The 21398-nt window shown below is 39.4% G+C and overlaps 1 protein-coding gene across 1 annotated transcript in view; it reads right to left on the bottom strand.

Moving 5' to 3' along the window:
• Positions 1-164: 164 nt before the first annotated feature.
• Positions 165-21398, bottom strand: part of pdxdc1 (pyridoxal-dependent decarboxylase domain containing 1) — a 40775-nt gene continuing 19541 nt past the window's right edge. Inside the window, exons 14-23 of the mRNA XM_073494440.1 lie at positions 18133-18193; positions 16286-16356; positions 13708-13813; positions 11865-12039; positions 10709-10827; positions 10486-10607; positions 9685-9777; positions 9263-9359; positions 8426-8524; positions 165-7455 (exon numbers count right to left, since the gene is read on the bottom strand). Of these exons, the coding sequence (XP_073350541.1) occupies positions 7169-7455; positions 8426-8524; positions 9263-9359; positions 9685-9777; positions 10486-10607; positions 10709-10827; positions 11865-12039; positions 13708-13813; positions 16286-16356; positions 18133-18193 (1230 nt within the window). The 3' untranslated portion in view covers positions 165-7168. The remainder of the gene's footprint in view (positions 7456-8425; positions 8525-9262; positions 9360-9684; positions 9778-10485; positions 10608-10708; positions 10828-11864; positions 12040-13707; positions 13814-16285; positions 16357-18132; positions 18194-21398) is intronic.

Raw genomic sequence — 21398 nt, 5'->3', positions numbered from 1 at the left:
CACTGAATCTCCAAAATATTCTAGGGATTTCAAATCTCTCAAATTTCCCATAGCCATTTGTTGAGAAAGTTTGTTTTTAACTAATTGTAACAATAATTATAACATGATTAAACACTGCCCTGGTTACTCAAGGTAATAGGGGAAATTATGACAGTACAACAGCATCTTACTGGTGTCATGATTTAATAAAACATGTATATTTATTTATGGTTAAATATGTTTGGTCTTGAAACACACCATTCTCAATCACTGTTAATTATCTAAAGTCATTCACTTTCATTTTTCTTTTATCAATTAATGCATCTCAACCACTGTTGGGCACAAGAGGTGTATTACAGCTTTGCAATAAGTCATACAAATTAAACTGGAGAAAAACTGAATGAATCAACAGTATACTGGTTTAATACCCTCTGTCGAACACATATATGATATGCACCTTTTCCTTTAAAGCTCCTGCGGAACAGTGGTGTCTGATGAAATGAATGGGAACACTTCTTTTAAAACACATCATGAAGCATCTCGGAACATTTTGTGGTTCTGAATATGCCCTCAGGCAATTAAAGTGTTCCAAACAATAAATAACCAGTTCAACCAGAGGAAATGGCCTATTCAGAAAAAGCATCGCCTGGAGGTTTAAACTTCAAATTCAAGAGGACACAGCAAGACAACTCTGCTTTTAGATTAGGTATATTTAAAGTGCCACTTTTAATTATTAGTTGTTATTGTTATATAATCATGTTTAGTCTATTTGAGATACAAGCAACACTTTTACTATATAATGCAATCCAGGAGTTCCTCCCTGTGCATAAAGGATGTGGACGATAACAAGAACACCTTAATCACACACACACACACACACACACACACACACACACACACACCAAACTACATCTTATGAGCTGAGCTTCACAGAGGTTGGATTTGTTGCATTAAAATCTACCTGTGTTGCAATTACTGTGTCCAACAATGTGTAACAACAGTGCATGTGAATATTTAATCATTAAAGCCAGTAGATAATGAATTTTGCAAAGGTGGGACAAATCATAGTTTTGCAAGTCTTCAACCTTGTGCTTCGAGTCCCCAAACAAGTTATTAAGCACCCTTCAACAAACTGAATACCAACTGAACTAAATGTACTAATTTACTTTTTTAAACATCAAAATAATTTAGAGAAAGCTGATCACTTGTGTCTTGGTGTGTGTATGTGTGTGTGTCTTGAATATGCTTTGCATACTGCACTGACAAACACACCTTTCCCTCCTGCTTGTCCAACCTGACTGGCTGCTGTTGTCAGGAAAACTAACAGTTTGTTTCAAGTCATTCCAAGTCAAGAGGATCAGGTCCAGGTGAAGTTATGAGTCAAAGACGCTTCACAAATCTGTTGAGTCCAAACTTATGAGATTCAAGACTCAATTCAGCCTCGAGTCCAAGTAATGTGACTCAAGTCCAGACCTCTGTTTATCAAGACTAACTTTCAGAAATTACATTTTTATCAGTATGACAGCTGTTTTATCTCATTTTGTAGTCTTATTCAGTTGTAAAAATTGTTGTTGCAGGTTGCTGACATACATGGATTCAGTTTCGGTACAGTGTCAGTTTCATTCCACAACTGCTGTCTCAAACTGTCTTTTAGTTTTACGACAATTACATTTTTATTTTTACACATTTGGGTCTGTTTCTACCTAGATGAACTGTCATATGACCCTTTTACTTTCACTTGGAAAATTCTGTTTAAGGTCCTCAAATGCATTAATACACACAGCACTTTCACTATTGTGATTTTCATTTAGTTTGTAAATTACTTTTAGTTGTTAATGGCTGGCATTGTTTCTTTTTTCTCATTGTCTTTCATTTATTGCGCTGTCAGACATCTAGTGCTCATGTACAATTATAAATGTATTTCAGAATGTATATCGAATAGCTGACCCACAAACATGCCAGAAGAATTGAATGACTAACTTCCAACAATACAGATTAAGATTAAAATCAGATGGAGATACTGTTAGAATTATAACTGCACCACAGAAAGTCACAGCCTGATATTAAGACTAGAAAACTTGGAATTTAATCTGTTGAGTGACAGGATTTACACAAAATATGTCAGTGTTTCTGTGCTGTAAACTAATGGAAGAAAACATTCAAGAGAAAAGATTCTGCTTATTAAATACAATCAATCATTCAGACAGTGACAGAGGCAGGATGGTCCAGGACAATTCATTTTATCAAATCAAAGTTCTTCATTAAAGGTTATAAAGTTATTGATTTAGCTTTACATTATAATCACAGAAATTAGATAACAGAAATAATCATTAAAAAGATTCTGCTTCATTTACACCATATAAGAACTTAAATAAAGAGCAGTAGTAAAGAAATGATCTACAAAACAAGTGCAATAAAGCTCAAATAGATTATAATCTTCATTCTTCCTGTGTTAATTCCCCATCAAACCACTGTATTTAATCCACATTTCACAACTCATTACAGTAAATGTTTCGTCAGTACATCGTTCAGACTACTGTAAGAAAACTCCAGCCAAATTTGTGTTCTGGGCTTTCTTTGTTTTAGTTTTTACATTCAGGCACCTCGAGTGGAGCAAAGTCTAAAACCATTCTGCCAAACCTATCGAGGCTCATTCACTCCCCTTCAATTTCAAAAGGCATATAGAACAATGACAATCCTTCACTTCCATCATGACACACTTCCATTTCCTGCCTTGCTCATTTTTCTTACCAAAATAGAGTTCCAACACTTCCAACTAGCCCTGGGCTAACAGTTGACCCTGGGGTAATTTAGCCCCTTTTCACACACAGATTGTTAACCCAGGGTTAACCTGAGCCCAGGGTCATACGATGCATACTGAACTAGACGGAGACTCTACTGCTCCAGAGCAGGGCCAGCAAGCCCTCAGCTAAAGTCGGGGTAAGTCCACTTTGGAATGTACCAGGATTGTGTCTTAGGACCTTCTAAGAGAGTTGTTAGCCCAAGAATAAGAAGTTGTTCACACTGGGATAATCCTGGCACATTCCAAAGTGGGCTTACCCTGATTTTAGCTGAGTTTAATGGCTCCAAAGCAGGGCTAGCCCTAAATCTGTGGGGTTATCCCCTGAGAATCGACTTAACATAAAAAGGGCTAAAAGGTGTGAGTATGAAACGGGGCTAAAGTAAACAAAGAGCATTATAGAATGTTAACATGTTCCAATGGACATTTAACCCAGGGCTAATAGACATGCAGTGTGAATTGTATAGTCCTGGGCTTAAGTTAACAATGTCTGTGTGAAAAGGGGCTAAGCTATCCCAGGGTCAGCTCTTAGCCTAGGGCTATCCTTTAGCCTCAGAATATGCAGCATGAAAAGCCTTTGCTTTTGAGAGCTTTCTTATCCTGGGGCTAACAGCTCCCTTATCCTGGGGCTAACATTGGGGTGTCATTTGTAAGTTGTAGTCTGCTTGGTTGGTTTGTAGATGTGGGTGGTGGTAACAGTCACACTGATTCTCCTGTCAGAATCTGGAAGCAGGCAGTCTTTGGTCTCCAACGTTCTAAATAAGTTGTCGGTGGACATGTCTCATAGTTTGGATTGATGACCACAGATTTTGTCACAATACTCTAACGATCAACTGACTTTCATCTGGAATGACCAAAACTGCATAGTGTATAGGGATCTTTAGGATCTAACCTAAACTTGTCTGTGACATTATGTGGTAGATACACTGTTAGAACTTTGTGAACTTCTACACATAGAAATCCTCCAAAGAAATGTTAATGAAGTGCACACAACATGCTCATAATTATCAGTCTTTGCTGATGGTGATTATTGATACCAAAAGACATCAAAGTGATGAGAGCAGAAATGTTAGCACATAAGTGGTAAGTGGATGAATTTTCAAGCCTTGTAGAATCAACTCATATCCCCCAAAAAGACAAACAAATGAACAAATAAGGAGAAAAAAAATCCCAACTTCCATCTGGCCACCTACTATGGCACTGTTAATGTTTAAAGGGTGATCAAGGACAGGAAGTACCTTGACCAGGACTGGCAGGATGTTTGAGTAAAAAGAAAATAAAGATTCCTTATATAATTAAAACCTGTGAAGCAACAATCCTGTGACAGCAGGCCACTTTTTGCTCAGGTTTCATTATCGATCAAAATAAAAATACATTTACAAAGAAATTAAAACTCACCATTACTCTGGCCCCAGCTACATACACAGTTGTAAAGGGAATTTGATTCACAAAGCTGTGGCAGGAGTTTACATTGTACAATGGAGTACTAGGGTTACGGTTCAAAAAGAACTTGAATTGAGAATGAAGTCTTGATCTTTTGAAAAAATAGTCCTAATTTTGAGAAAAAAGTCATAGCATTAAAATAAAATCGTATTTCTTTTTTTTTTACGAGAACAGTTTGTCAGCTTATACGTCAAAATAAGCAATGTAGAGGTTTTAAGGTTTCATAATTAAGTACCTTATTACACTGAAATGAAACCAAGTACATGTCTGTGAGACTACATATGCACTGAGCTGAACACCGTCTGACAGGAATTCAGTCGAGCAGAGGGTCAGAGGAAGTGACGTTAGGATGCACATGCCATAGCTGTATTCTGGTAGCAAAATAACAACAGTCTTTTGACAGGGAAGATTTTAACTGTATACTCCATGTGTAGTTATGCAGTGGTAGAATATGTACATGTGATCTACTCTGCCCAATCTAACAATACAACATTTTGCTATTCTTAAAATATTAGATTATCTTGTTTTCAAAATACGGCTTAATTCTTATAATATCATAACTTATTCTTGTAAAGTGACCATTTCATAACGTCACTTCCTCTTGTACAATTACATAATTATCTAGTTTTAGGCATTATTTCTCTTATAAAAACTACAATTGTATCTCAGAAAATATGACTTACACATACATTTTACCTGTGTCCGTTTGTTGGTGGCTTGGTTTACCGAACACATTTCCACAAATAGACTGCATTAACTTTAGGTGCAGATCCAGATAAATAGACGGATCCAGGAATTTATTCTCACTTTCTTTAACATTGTGAGATAGTTCTTCAACATTTTCGTTATTTTCTCGGGAAACAGTGCATGGAAGAAAGTCAGATGTATTTAGGTGGCTGGTATCTGTGAGTTAGAACAATTTAATTTTGATCCTAGATCTGGTGAGCTTTAATTATGGTAGCAGTTATGGGTGGTTTAAAATTTAGAGTGTTAAAGGACTGTCAAGTTGATATTGGATTAAGCTTGACTAGGATTGAAATAAAAAGGACTGTTTGGCTGTGGTGGAGGTATGCACTCTGCCATTTTAGTTCCTCATAGAATTACAATTTGATCTCAAATCAGTTCTTCATTAAAAAATGTGACTTTTTTGCAATAACAATAGCTTTATTCTTGTGACTTGTTTTGAATGAAAATGCTACTATAGATTCACACTATGACTTTTTTCTCAAAATCTTCAGACTTAATTCTTTATGAAGACTTCCTCTTTCTCTAGCAGTGATTGTAGGGCAGTGCAATCATGGAGGGAGTGTTTGAAGCTCGTAAGCAGGTAACTATTATCAGTAGATTTTTTTTTTATTAAATAGATTATGATACTCTACTCCTTCTATACAGATTAATTTAATTATAAATAATTATAGTTAGTAATTGGGTGGGTTACAGTAGATATATATCATCTGTGACTATTTACAGTGAGAAATCTAGGCTTTTAATTGCAGCGACACTAATTGCTTTAATATTGAGCTGCTTTATTTCCAGTTGAGTGCGAAAGTGAATGGAGTATTAAAAGGAGATTCTGGCTTTCCAACCAATCATATTTCTCCTTAAAGCTAAAGAAATTCTGTGTGAAATATGGCTGCTCCTCTGCTCTCTAATCCAAAAGGACAGCTGAAAGTCATCAACTGTAAAAAGCAACACTCAGCTGGGTTGGACATCAACTCTTTTCCATCCTACCTTTCAAGAAAAATGCCCCCTTAAACACATTCTATTGTTTAGTGTATTCTCCTTGTTATCCCTGTGACTACATGGCCAATCAGAGATCACACAATCATACAGGAGGACATTCAGCACAGAAGAGGCTGGAATACCCCTTTCACTCCTTACAGTGGCCTTAACAGACCATAGAGCGCTTCCCTCTTGATTGCAAAGTTCATACATACATACATACATACATACATTCATACATACATACATACATTCATACACACATACGTACATACATACATACATACATACAAAGTTGTATGTATGCCAATACATCTTTGAAAAGATGCAACTCTTTAGTGTCCTTTTTTTGGAGTGGTTAAAAGGCATTCTGAAATCTGTGAACTGTGGAAAAATCAACCCAGTTGCCAGAATAAATGTTGGCAATGTATGTTTCTGCAAATCATAGATATGCTGGAACTATACATTTCTTTAGGATCAATTTTCTAACTTACTTTGTGACAACAATGTGCTTTCGCCCTGGTTAGGTTTAGGCACAAAAAACACTTGGGTAGGGTAAGGAAAAGATCATGCTTTGGCATAAAATACTTCGTTTGGTCACCAAAAACACACCAGGAGATGTCCAGACTTCTAAAAAAAATATCAGTTTTTGTCGCCACAAACAGGTCTCCTTAAAAGTATCTGGTGGTTTCACACTTGTAAATGTTGACACACAGTCTCGCACTGTGGCCGCCTAGCAGTATCTCCACCACCATCCCCTCCACCTCCCGACGTGAAAGTCAGGTCATAAGCATGTAATGTCAACATTATATGACATGTATTTGTATGTATGACAAGTACAAACATGAACAAATCTGTGGTAGAAATGTTAACTTCCAACAGTTTATCCTGGAAACTGGGCTAGGGTAAACACATTTCTCAGAATGCTGCAGCAACATTGGGATAAGTATCATATTAGAACACGTTATCACTAAATAAGAAGAAGACACTGAACCTAGCATCACAGTAGAATAGTATCCAAGGGTGGATTTTTTAAAATTAACTTTGACATCCTTGCTGTCCTGAAACAAAGGGACACAGACAAAGAGCCCACATAGCTCCATTGGTTTTCCCTTCAAAACTGGAAGAGTTAGATTTGCAACGTAATAACATCTGTTAGTTAGGCTGGTACCATTTAGAGGATGGCTAGAGGACGGCTGGAGGACACCTGCACAAAGTGTCCTTCTATCTCTCGCTCTGCTCCACCTCTTGGCCTTCAGGCTGCCTCTCCTCTGAGGCCACTTCAGCCTCCTCCTGTGTGTGCATCTGCTCAGAAGACTCTGAGATTTTCTCTGGGAAGACGTTACTAGCAGAGTGTGAGTCCTCCACAGGTGCAGGTGGAGAGATGGGTGGCTGGATGCTACTGCTTGGAGTGGTACTCCCCTCCCTGGTTATCTCCTCAGCTTGTCCGATGGAACTGGTTTCACTAAAGGAGTCGGAGCCTGCCCCTGAGCGCCGGAACAACCTCTGACCTTTAAGAAAAACGTAAAGACAGAAGTGATGTCATCTCCCAGAAATACCCAGTGTCATTGTGAACAAAAAGAAAAAGAGGTTAGAGACTGCAGAGAGACATTACACACACTAGGTAACATGAAGAGGGTACCAAAAAACAAAAAAACATTCTTGAAGATAGAAATGGACAAGAAAAAAAATAGGATTGCCCTGCCTGCTTTGAAAAAGACTGAAGTTTTTTCCCTTTCTTCCAGGAACTGCTGAAGCAAATGCTACATTTTGAGAATTTTAAGGTGTATAAGGTGCAAAATCAGTGAATTCCAATTGAATCACCACAATAAATACATTCACCGACAGGGGTAAAACAAATCTCTGCTCATTTTTCACACTAGTTCAACTTTGGAGAACTGTGACATGCAAATTTGTATGGCAAACTGCCTTCACTGTACAGACTTGAGGCAATGTGGAAAAAAATAATTTAGAGGGAATGGAGAGCCAGAGTCAAAAATGGAGGAGGCCATCATAGCTTATTAGCTGTGTTGCAAAAGTACAAACTGCTCCACAGAAGAGGACTGGCTTGCAGACAGTTAGTAGATAGGCGTCTATAAGAATACCGCCCATCAGTAAGCAGTGCCAGTATCGATAAAATCCGATACGATACCCATCCCTAAGGGGCAAACTATAAACACTAGCTTAACTGTCCAATGAAAAGTAATGGTAAACTCATGAAGAAGTGAGTAATCTCTATCCTGCATTTGAAAAAGATGGGAAACCGCATTTATGTGCATCTACCCTCCCCTACATCTCGACGGGTTCAACTGAACCTACTCAAAGGATGATCCCAATATATGCGATTGCTTTATTATTGTTTTGATTATTCTGGAAATGTACATTATACTGAATTTAAAAGGTAATTCCATAGTTTCCTATTAACTGAATACCAACTTTTATTTGAGAATTTGCAGTAGTCCGTGATAGTGACAATCCTACCTGGCAGTCTCTTTGATGAGGAGGTAGGAGTGTCTTGCAGGGACGGCCTGCCTGTCTGGGCCTTGGTGGAGTATGTCACCTCTGTGGAGTCCAAGGAACCTATAGACACACACCAATAACATGTATGTATATTATAACAAAAAATACTGACAACCATTAACAAACTTTGATATGTACATCTAATGCGAGCTAATCAGTCTAAATGGACCTGTGTTGGGGCTTGTTATTTACATGGCAATGCTTTGAGCGCAACACAAAGGTTATTTGTTACTTTCCAGGTGTCAAACAGTTTTAGCTAGCTGAGGATGGAAGACGTAAAATGAAGGTAAACAACTGCGTGACACACAGTGGTCAAGCTGATATTAACTGCATGAGGCTTAAGTCATCTTAAGTCAAGGCTTAAGGTAAAACAAAAGAGCGCCTGTCGAGTTTGGGTCAGGTTCTTTTACTACCCTCTTGGACTTGGACGGGTTTGGACACTCAAATACTCAATTTGACACTCAATTTGAGTGTCCCACAATCAGATCGGAATTTTGCCCAGGATTATAATCCTTGTGAGCCTATACCTAACTCATTCTGGAACTCTGAACTGGAAACACAGCAGTCCTTTAGTGGAAAACACCCACTAGTCCGCTAATCATCCCTATTTGACACAGCTGTGGTGTTTGCATACCACGGCTCGTCTGCAGACACAGGATGCGGGAGGAGAGACAGAGATGAAAAATTGTCCTGCTGTGCCCCTTACAAAGTCATTTGCAAAAACAAAAAGGTGCTAATACTGCACACCAGGCTGTTGAGCCACAGCAGGGGAAACTACAACAGCCCTACACACAATACCTGCAGCCAGGTTGAAGGTCCTGCCCTTTATGGAGCTTTGAACTGGAGAGAACCAGTTAAACACAGAGCCGACCAGAGGAAGCTGTCTGATCACTCCCTATAACAAACAGATACAAAGGAAGTCAAACATTTGCATGGGTGGATTCGTATATTCACATGGAGAGCTTCACACAAACCCAAAACCACACTCACGATCAATGAAGCAAAGCAAGACGGCAAACAAACAAGTTAGTCATACATTCATTACACCGGTTCTCTATCCACACCATAATTCATTAACTAATTAGAAATCCTAACCCAAAAATAACTTTCATCCTGAATTCTAATTTACATACTGATCCTAAACTCATTTAAGGAGTGAAGATCAGACATGTGCAAACACACTCACACACGCACGAACGTACACACGCACAAACACACACCTCTTCCATGAGTTTCTCCTCGTTGGCCTTTTGCAGCTGAAGCTCGGCCTCCAGGATGCCTTTCCTCACCACCTCCGTCATGTTCTCCAAAAGCTACACAAAACAGAATCACTATGAATTAGAAGTGTAATATATGAACATGTATAAGGCCACATGTATTCATTAGATGAGTCCTTTATCAGAAATAGACACAGCTATGGAGTCTGGATGTTTGTGTCCCCCACGGGACCATAATTCTGTTATCTGGTCTAGTGTGATTAGTTTGAAATTGTAGTTAAAATTATAAGTTATAGGAAGTGCGTTGTGTTCATTACCATCACCGTTAGTCGAGCTTCATTCATGGAGCTATTCTTCAATAAACTTGGTCTTATCAACAAGATATGGACATATGTTGCGCTAATTGGTCAGTGGTTTAGGTTTAAATATTGCAAGGAGGGTTAGGGTTAACAACTTTACTTTGCTGTGCTTCTTTGGAAGGTGTTAAAAAATGCTTAGGTCTAGTGTAGGATGTACAAACATTAAATGTATCTTGTGATCCAAATATTCTACACTGATATCTAATTATGCATGAGCGCAAATAAACAAAATGCAAAGTTTTGGTTAATCAAAATATTTTTAACCATTTTAACCAATTATTTAACGATGGGCTATAATTACACACTGACCCACAATGTAATATAGCAACCGCTCTGTTAGAGCTGGATGAGAAGCTACTGACTGAATGTAAACTATTCCTTTCATCTTTGAAAACCCTTTCTATGACTATCTTCTAGTGTCCTATAAAATGAATATAGCAGTTACCCTTCCGCTCTCCTCGATGTCCCTCCCGAGGGCAGCTATTGTATCCACCAGCTCTGAAACATCAACGTCCTCGGTCACCATGCCAACAAAGATACAGTCCTCTTCTGTCCCAAACTCAGGGCCTGGGGAGAGAGGACGAGATGCAAACAACAGAACAGTGTAGTAAGATAAATACTGTGCATTGCATTTGTCACAGTCCTCTCAGATGTGAAGAGCTACTAACCAGTGGAGAAGATGATGTCAGTGTCAAGGTCCTGGAGTTTCTTCAGCAGCTCAGTGTTGATTTTCTCCAACTCCTGCTTTCTCCTGCTCTCATCCATTTGTTCAGCCTGAGGCTCATACCTGAACATCAAAACATCCGTCACTGTCACACGTTCCAATCCTACTGAGCACCAAGCAAATCCTTTCACGGCACTTCCCAACATTTTTGAAAGGAAAGCACCTCTTGTTTCATATGCCTAGCAGAGTGATGGCTTTTTGTCATCCAGAGGGATGTTTCAGCTGGATGCATAAATGCTTCTCATGGTGTTATTCAAACATGGCAGGGCAGCTAATTAATGATCCATAATTCTCGATGTTGTTTCTGGTGTGTGGAGGGAGCTGTGTGCAGTGTGGAAGAATCGAAGAGTGTTCTCAGTTCTCTCACAGGCTGTATCAGTGACAGGTTTTGACAAACTAATTATGCTGCTAAAGCCTTAATTAATGACTAATGTGAGATCGAGGGAGGCAAAACACTTCTCACATTGAATCCGCAGATACACTTTGCCTGCTTTATATCGCCTGACAGAGCCATGTATAGAATAACAAACTTCAATCTGATAGCATTCATTTCAGACTTGCACTTGTTGAAAGTGTAACTGTCATGAGGACTGTGTGGTTGTTTGTTTTGCCTGGCCTTGCTCTAGGTCCCTTTCTCCAGCTCCTGCTAATACATTTTTGAACTGTATCTGTCTGCTTTGACTGTTGACTGAGTTTGAATCCTCTTCTGTTGGCACTCTCCCTCTCCCATGTGACACTAACAGAAATGTTCCAACGTTTGACCTTGGCTTTTTTTTAAAACGTAACAGAAACATATCACTCTTTCTGTGGCTCTTACCAGTTTCCATGTGCAAGGCAACTTGTTCAACTTAACTTACTCATATATTAAAAAAAAAAATTCCAGAAAATGTCATTCACAATTATTGTGGACAAAAAAGTCTTCTTGAAATTGCACATATACCCGGCTCTGATGTCAGTAAATGCTTTGCCATTTTCTGGGTCAAGCAATCTTTTGTGGCTATTGTATTGAGAATATTGAAACACATGTAATAATGTGGTCAAAGCAGTCAATACAGCCCCTTTCTAAAGACACAGTTCCTTTTAAGCCTATTCATACCTACCGGACAGCACCCAGGCCAGGCCAACTGAGCTCCTCTATGTATATGAGCGAGGGTGAGTGTCGATGGGTTTCCTCTCTGAAGTCCTGTCTGAGGCACATTGTGGAGCTCATCACAGGCACCAGCTCTGATAGCTTCTCCACCAGGGCCTCAACATCACCCTGCTGGGTCCCCAGAACTGGACAGGAGGGAGAAGGTCATGGTCGTTACTGTTTCCTTGTGATGTTTTGAACCTTGCTGCCAGTATTTTACATACAGTGCATCTGGAAATTATTCACAGCGCTTCACTTTGTCAACATTTTGTTATGTTACAGCCTTATTCCAAAATTGATTAAATTCATTATTTTCCTCAAAATTCTACAAACAATACCCCATAATGACAACGTGAAAGAAGTTTCTTTGAAATCTTTGCAAATTTATTAAAAATAAAAGACGAAAAAATCACATGTACATAAGTATTCACAGCCTTTGCCATGACACTCAAAATTGAGTTCAGGTGCATCCTGTTTCCACTGATCATCATTGAGATGTTTCTACAACTTGTTTAGAGTCCACCTGTGGTAAATTCAGTTGATTGGACATGATTTGGAAAGGCACACACCTGTCTATATAAGGTCCCACAGTTTACAGTGCATGTCAGAGCACAAACCAAGCCATGAAGTCCAAGGAATTGTCTGTAGACCTCCGGGACAGGATTGTATCGAGGCACAGATCTGGGGAAGGGTACAGAAACATTTCTGCAGCATTGAAGGTCCCAATGAGCACAGTGGCCTCCATCATCCGTAAATGGAAGAAGTTTGGAACCACCAGGACTCTTCCTAGAGCCAGCGTCTCTCTGTGGAGAGAGGATGACCTTACAGAAGGACAACCATCTCTGCAGCGCTCCACAAATCAGGCCTGTATGGTAGAGTGGCCAGACGGAAGCCACTCCTCAGTAAAAGGCACATGACAGCCCAACTGTAGTTTGCCAAAAGGCACCTGAAGGACTCTCAGACCATGAGAAACAAAATTCTCTGGTCTGATGAAACAAAGATTGAACTCTTTGGCCTTAATGCCAAGCGTCATGTCTGGAGGAAACCAGGCACTGCTCACCACCTGGCTAATATCATCCCTACAGTGAAGCATGGTGGTGGCAGCATCATGCTGTGGGGATGTTTTTCAGCGGCAGGAACTGGGAGACTAGTCAGGATCGAGGGAAAGATGAATGCAGCAATGTACAGAGACATCCTTGATGAAAACCTGCTCCAGAGCGCTCTGGACCTCAGACTGGGGCGAAGGTTCATCTTCCAACAGGACAACGACCCAAAGCACACAGCCAAGATAACAAAGGAGTGGCTACAGGACAACTCTGTGAATGTCCTTGAGTGGCCCAGCCAGAGCCCAGACTTAAACCCGATTGAACATCTCTGGAAAGATCTGAAAATGGCTGTGCACCGACGCTCCCCACCCAACCTGATGGAGCTTGAGAGGTCCTGCAGAGAAGAATGGGAGAAACTGCCCAAAGATAGGTGTGCCAAGCTTGTAGCATCATACTCAAAAAGACTTGAGGCTGTAATTGGTGCCAAAGGTGCTTCAACAAACTATTGAGCAAAGGCTGTGAATACTAAGTACATGTTATATTTTCGTTCTTTATTTTTAATAAAGTTGCAAAAACTTTTTTCACTTTGTCATTATGGGGTATTGTGTGTAGAATTTTTAGGAAAATAATGAATTTATTAATTTTGGAATAAGGCTGTAACATAATAAAATGTGGAAAAAGTGAAGTGCTGTGAATAATTTCCGCATGCACTGTATATTAAAACCTAACAAGCAGAATTATGTTTTTGTGTGTCTGTGTTCATGTTACCTGCAGCAGTCAGGAGGGGACTGAAGCGAACACATGTACCCTCGTCTTCAAGCTCCACCACATCTATACCACTGGTGGGAACAAGCTGGACCAGCTGTTCACCGAGCTACACTCAGGAAAAAATTTAAAATGAATGCCTCAACTGTGTGGTCAAACAAGATAAATGTTGAGAACACTTACAACAAAGCTGTCTGTTTTATTTAGTGAAAAGAGGTTCAATTCTGATGATTTAACTCATTGTTCTACAACAGATTCCAAAAAAGTTGGGATGTTGTGTAAAACGTAGATAAAACCAGAATGTAATCATTTACAAACAAACTGTGTTTTTTGACAACAGTTTGACAAACTGTTCCTAAGCCAGAGCATATGAGCGGAGCGGAGTGGGAGCGGAGCAGGGAGCGGAAGGATTTTGTGTTGAGCGAGGAGCGGATTTTTTTTAAAAGGTGGAGCGGAGCCTTATCTCTTGCTCCAATTTCGCTCCAGTCGCTCATGCCCCACCCAGAATGCATCTTTGCACCTGCGCGCACACCCACACTATTTTCTTTCAAAACTATGGAGTTTACTGTGTACTTCAGAAAAGAAACTGAGAAGTCATACAAGTGTACTATTCCTGTAAAAGTAACAGATGGGGATAATGTGGAACAAGAAAAAGAATGTGGCGACGTTGTTGCAGTCGGTAAAGAGTCATTCTGGAATCTAAAAAGACACATTTCTCGGTAACACGGCAGTCTACTACAGGAACACACTGCAAAATCAAAAGGTGAGCTAGTCGCTAATGCTAGTTAAAAATACGCTTTGTACGTGTAGTAATGTTCGTTTAATTTAATTTGGACCTCTGTAATAATATATATTAATAACTTATGGTCTCACTGTTTTTGTCGGCTTAAAAATGAAACATTACCCTTATGTCTTAGTTGAGTTGGGTTGTGGTATTTTTTTAAATGAAATTAAATTACGTAGCCTGGGGAAAAACGGCCAAGCTCATGTTTTATTTGTGAATAGAAGATTACAGATGAGGGTTGTACGATGCAGTTTTTTTTTTGGAGTGGTGAGCAAGTGGAGCGGGATAAAATTTATGATGAAGTTGAGCGGAGAATACGCAGAACCAGGCGGAGCTGACGAGCGGCGCAAATTGACAGGTCTGTGAGCGAGGAGTGGAAATTTTCACCTGGTCTGCTCCGCTCACATGCTCTGTCCTGAGCCCATCCATTAAACAATCATGTGTTTGACAAAGTGGTGAACCTCGCCTCATTCTTGCTTGTGAACCACTGAGCTTTTTGAAAGAACCTTTCATACTCATGTGTGATACTATCACCTGCAACCAATGAACCTGTTTACCTGTGGAGTATTCCAAACAGGTGTTTCTGGAGCATTCCACAACTTTCAGTCCTTTGTTGCCCCTGTCCCAACTTGTTTGAAACATGTCACTGCCATCAAATTCACAATAGGCGTATATTCATAAAAATTATGAGGCGATGAGGTAAACATTAAATATATTGTCCTTGATGTCCAAAAGAATTAGCAAATTGTCACACTCTGGTTTTTTTTATTGTTAAAGCGTCCCAACTTTTTAAAATCTAGTTTGTAGTACACAACAGTGTCGCCAAATTACAATATATCCTGCTACTTTACTGTTTCTTTGAAACTGTATGCGTAGGCTTGAGAAGAATGAGAACTTGCATCAAATTGTATACCAAAATCAATTTTAGGTTCAAAAAGGTCATGTACAGTATGCATGATACTTCTGACAGTAATATAAAGATATATTTAAGCACCTGAGCACCATAGGAGCTCACTTTTTTATCTGGCAACATAGAGAGATTTAACAGATTTTCAAGTCAGTCAGCCTGAGGTTTTCTGATTCAGACAATAAACCACAAATCATTTTGATATACTGTATATAAAAACATAATCCACAGGGAGATGGAAATTACTGTGACATTTCACATAGCAACCAAATACATTGTATAACAATTAATTATTGCAGCAGAGAATTCCTACTGTTGATATTTTAGAGTTTGCAACAAAATTAAATATAACTATATATACTAAACAGTTACAGTTCATACAAATAGCTTCAACTCAGTGAACTGAACCCACAGATTTTGAAATATGGGTGTTGGAAATCAGTTGTTATATATCTTAAGCTGAATATATGTATTAGTTAATTGACTTGTGAAATGACTTTGTTATAAGGGAAACACACTTTTAGCTGTATTTTATGGGTATCCACCAACTCCTCTGAAAAACTCTGGCTCTTGAGCTGCTAATTGCTCCACTATGTTCCCCAGCTGGTCTCTAAATGTGTCTGTCTAATATTCGGTGCCAAGCAGGTAGTGTACAGACTTCATCATGTACAGAGGTTGGAAACAAGTTTGTTGAGATCTGAGTTTGCAGATGGGAAACTAAAATAATGAGCGACAAAAGGCTAAAAGGATGAGCTGCAGAATTGGTGATAATTCTCTCTTTAATTTATATAAAAATGTAACTCATATATTAATGTTAATTATTGCATTTTTAACTAACATAGGCACAAACATACAAGGGACAGTGCATTTAAAGGAGGGAAAATACTCACCCATCTGTTGAAGGAGTCCAGCACCTCTTTCTCCCCCGCACAGTAACCGTCTACTGAACCCCCACTGGATGCTAACAAATAAAGGAGAAAGGAAAATGGATACTACAGTAAGAATACAACAACATATTTAGGAACAATATGTGTAAAAGAAAAAAATGGCAGCAGCCCAATGTCATGTTGCAGTGGCCAATCATGTAATCTGGTGATTAGACTGGCAGCATGAATGACTAGAATCACAGTGGATTGTAACGTGCATTATGTGCACTCAGTTTAGCATTGTGCACCAGTTAAAACACATCTGTGGATGCCAACGATCACTGTAGGACCGGCATGCTTAACCTAGTGTGGCAAAAGCATGACCGCAGATCATAAAGAGAGCATAACGGATCAGTAGCGGCGCATGTTATTTAGAACTGCTAACTGCTACAGAGGGAGCACAACGCACATTTCTCTGTGTAGCGTGATTTTTAACTTGTGATCACTCAGTTTGGTCTTGGGCCCCAGTTTAAATGAACATCAGTAGTAGGACCAGCATAATAGTAGCATAACAACATAGCAGCTGCTTCTTTCGGCAAACTGATCAGCAGGGTTTAAAGTTCATAACACACATGCGCCAAGAAGTGACACTCCCACACAATTGTTGCAATGCCGGATTTGGTCTCGATCCAGCCTTAGGGATTCATGGGCTCGGATCTTAGCATACCACTTTATACCTCTACAACAGAAATGTTTCTGTGTCTCTGGGTAACTCTTCTTCCTCGACAGCAAAGTTGAGATGTGGTGTCCCTCATGGCTCTGTTCTCTGCCCCCTTCTGTTTTACATATAAATGCTGCCTTTTGGACAGCGTACAATCATGATGTGCTCTACCATTTCTTTGCAAATCTCACTTCCTACCTCTTCAATATTAAAATATTAAATCCTGTCTCAAAATGTATTTACATTTCACAATGAGAAGTCTGAGATCAATCTATTCCATCAGTGCTGTATTTGATGCCAACCTCTGCTTTGGGGAGGCAAAAGTTTTGTTCAATTTTGTTTCTTCCAGCTCAAGATAATCTCAAAAATGAGGTCATTTTACAGAAGGTTGTACATGCCTTTTATGTATTCTCAATTTGATTATTGCAATGTACTGTACTTGGGTACTGCCACACCACTTCCTCCAATGTCTGCAATTGGTTCAAAACACTGCTGCTCGACCCATTACTTGGACAAAGAGGTATGATGACATCACCCCTGTGCTTGCCTCCCTCCACTGGCTAAAACACTGGCAAATACTCCACTTAAACACGGGTAAATCTGCTAAAAAAGACAATTGACTTTTTTCACATTGCCAAGAGATGAATTTGCCTTTCTGTTAGTTTTTTCCCTTATGTGTCACACTCGTCTTCACAGATGCCCCTGGAAAAGCAGGTAACAGTAGAGAGCAGCAGATTATATACCTCATCAGAATACATCCAGAAGCTATCAAAACTCGTATGAAAAATCTTTATCATTAAAATTCTGACTTAAACACATCACATTTTCTCCGGAGCTCACAATGGAACTCGCTAAGGAGTGAGACATCTAACCTCTGTCGAGAGTTGCATGTGCGCAGTACTGACTGGGCAGCTGACAAGCACAGAAGGTCATGTGATGACAACCAAGCTTGTAAGTGGACCTTAGAATATTTTATTACACAACTCCTTTTTAAATTTTTTTTTTTTTACATTGTTAACGCTAGCATGACAATAAGTTCACCATGGAGATCTTGTAGTTCATCATTGTTCCATTACTGATACTGATTGACAAAGACCCTTCAATAAATTGGTTCAGTCTGTTTGTAGGATCCAGGGAGTGTAACCCTTACCAGCACTCATTTCCTGGGAAAACTTGAATAGCACCACAGGGGAACTGAGCTCATCCTCCACCTGTTGGACACACAAAGACACAGCTCAGGCATCTGAGACTGAGGATCATTGTTATCACACTTAACATCTGCTGTATGACATGCAAAACAATTATCAGTTGAAAGGGTGCAATGTAAACATGGATTTAAGATTTTGCTTTGTCTCCATGCCTACTTAAGTTACTGAAGCTACAGAAAATGTTATGTCTGTGCTAAATGGAACTGTTGTCGCATACAGTTTCTGTTTGATTTGTGGTGCCCTGAGTCCTTGCCTCTCAGTGGTATGGAGCAGCCCAAACCAAAGCTCTAGTTCCAGTTTAGAAGATTCGGCTTGACAGAATAATTGGCTGCCAGTGACTGAGCTGCCACTGGAATAAATACATTCTTTAAACAAACTCTCTGGTGCAAACTGTTCGATATGTGGCATCTGAGGTTTTTACTACTCCATTATCACTGTAAAAGATTTCAAAAGCAAGTTTATGAACCATGCAACCAGGTTATTGATGCAGGCATTACCTGGACACATCTGTTGTTCAGTGTATCACCCAGGGTTGGTGTCTCCTGTTTAGCAGTACCTTATTATTTTTGTCAAATTGCACTATGCCATTTAACCAACAACTTATCTCAGTGAAGCAACATGTAGTACATTTCTTCATTTTCTGAACCACTAAGACAGGAAAGAAAACCCAAAGTGAAGCCCATCAGTGATGACATCCAAGTGAAACGTTAAGACAAGCATCATGCCTGGGTGGGACTGAGATGATGGCTAGTGTTTCTAGGGTGTTGATGTGAGGGTCATGAATAATTTGCAAGCATGTGTGCTGTTGTTAAGGTAGAATACCACAAAAATAACTGAAATATGTTTACCCATAACAGGAGATAGGTCTCAATGCTTCAATTAGTTGTAATTTTGGCAGATATTTTTTTATGTAGTCTTAGTCTTGTGTCAAATGTCCTTGTGAGAGTTTATCACATCAAGTCAGTTTTTTGTTTTAGTCAAGGTGTAGTTGACTAAAAGTCTGGGCCTTTAGTCTTACCTTAGTCAGAGAAAACTGCAACTATTTAAATGTAGTCTTTGTCAATGAAAACTTTTGACATTTGGTGTTAGGAATGAGATTATTAAACCCTGATTCCAAAAAAGTTGGTTAAATTCAGTTAAATACAGTACAAAGACAAGATAATTAATGTTTCAAATGATTAACTTTATTGTTTTTTAAAAATATACACTCATTCTGAATTTGATGCCTGTGACATGTTCCAAAAAAGTTGGGACAGGGTCATGTTAACCATTGAGTTTCATTCCCTTTTCTTTTAACAACAACAGGAAACAAATTGTTGAAGTTTTGAAAGGGAAATACTTGATGTATGAATTTGGTTGCTCAACAGTCCGTGGTCTCTGCTGTCATATTTTACACGTACATAATCTTTAAAATTCTGTCACCTGTTATCAATTGGCAAGTCTTTTGTTTCCCCTGTCAAAACTTTTTTAAACTGTGTTGTAGGCATCAAACTTAGACTGAGTGTATATTTACAAAAACAACAAAAGTGTATCAGTTTAGACATTAAATATCTTGTCTTTGTGGAGTATTTCATTGAATACTGGTCGAAAAGGCACTGATAACACAGGGAATGGACCTGCAGCATTAAAAAAAAGAGGCTATAATATTTTGTCTCCCTTTTTTTGCAACAACAAAACGAAAACAAAAAACAAATAAAGAGATTTTGGTGAAGTTTTTATTTTTTAATTACATTTTAGTCTAGCGGGGCGGCTGTGGCTCAGTGGGTAGAGCAGGTGACCAGCGACCAGAAGGTCGCCGGTTCAAACCCCGGCTCCCCTGGGCGGAACTGAGCCACATGCCGAAGTATCCTTGAGCAAGATACTGAACCCCGAAATTGCTCCTGACGCGCAGTTGGCACCTTGTGTGGCAGCCTCTGCCGTCAGAGGGCCCTGCGATGAGCTGGCGACTCGTCCAGGGATATACCCTGGCCTCCGCCCATATGAACACTGGATTTGGCCCCAGTAAGCCCCGCAACCCCCCGAAAGGGGGGATAAAGCGGCAACATTCCCACGACCCTCACAGATAAAGCGGTCAAGAAAATGAACTGAACTGAACATTTTAGTCTAGTTTTTCGTCAACAATATTCATGATACAGTTACAGTTAGTGTTTAATGACAGCCTTGCCATCTTGTAAATGTTTTGTCTATGTCGGCAAAAACAAAAAAAGTAATTGACAAGTCAAATTCATCCTAAATTTGTTCATTGTGTTTTGTCTGTTTTTGTCAAAGTAATATTATTCTTTATATAAGTGTAGGGAAGTGGAGAGAGAGTCTATTTAACCATCAATGTCTGTTGTTTTGACATGATTTTGTACAGAAATAGTCAATCAGTGAGTAGAAGCCACACACCTGATCCATGCTACAAACTAGCTAGCTAAAGCCCCCTTCCAGTGTATTTTAATATTTTTATGATATTTCATATTTTTGTGAGTCCATTCCTAGCAATGTTAAGGAGCAACACTATTTGCTAAATATTTTTTAACAAATAACTGAGTGACAGCTATCACTATCCCTGCTAATATTCCTGCTGCTTGTCCATGCTAACATCAATGCTATCACTAATCCGTGCTAGTGATGTTGATCCTGCCAGTATTGCAGCCTGGTTGCGATGGTAATAACTACATATGACTTTTAGGCGCCCCGGTAGCTCAATTGGTAGAGCGCACGTCCCATGTGCAGAGGATTTGTCCTCGCCCCCTTTTGCTGTATGTCATCTCCCCTCTCTCATCCCATTCCCTGTCCCTTCTCTGAGCTGTCCTGTCAACAAAGTCATAAAGGCCAAAAAAAACCCAACAACTTTTTAAAACTACATATGACTACTAACCACGCCCCCATTCTCTGTTTGAGAAAGACCATTAGACAGGAAGAAACACTGACTGGAGGGGGGCTTTAACTGTTACTGCAACTTTTTCTTCTTTTTCTGTTGTATGGCAGTTGGCAACCAGTGTTCGGGTGCATTACCGCCACCTACCATAATTAAGCGAGAACAGAAGGAAACAGATTTAAAAGGCGCTGGATTATGGATTTATGTCTGTTGTTAACTTGATATCACTTTTTTTATTTTTTGAATATCACAATTATTGTCAATACTGGTTATCAATGACACCCCTAGTTTCAATGCATCTATTGTAGGCTGACTGATACTGGGCTGAGGCACATACACCAGCTC

Source organism: Pagrus major, chromosome 23 (assembly GCF_040436345.1).
Source record: "Pagrus major chromosome 23, Pma_NU_1.0".
In the NCBI taxonomy this organism is placed as follows: Eukaryota; Metazoa; Chordata; class Actinopteri; order Spariformes; family Sparidae; genus Pagrus; species Pagrus major.
The sequence above is the reverse complement of the archived record's forward strand: the minus strand, read 5'-3'. Positions and strand labels throughout refer to the sequence as shown.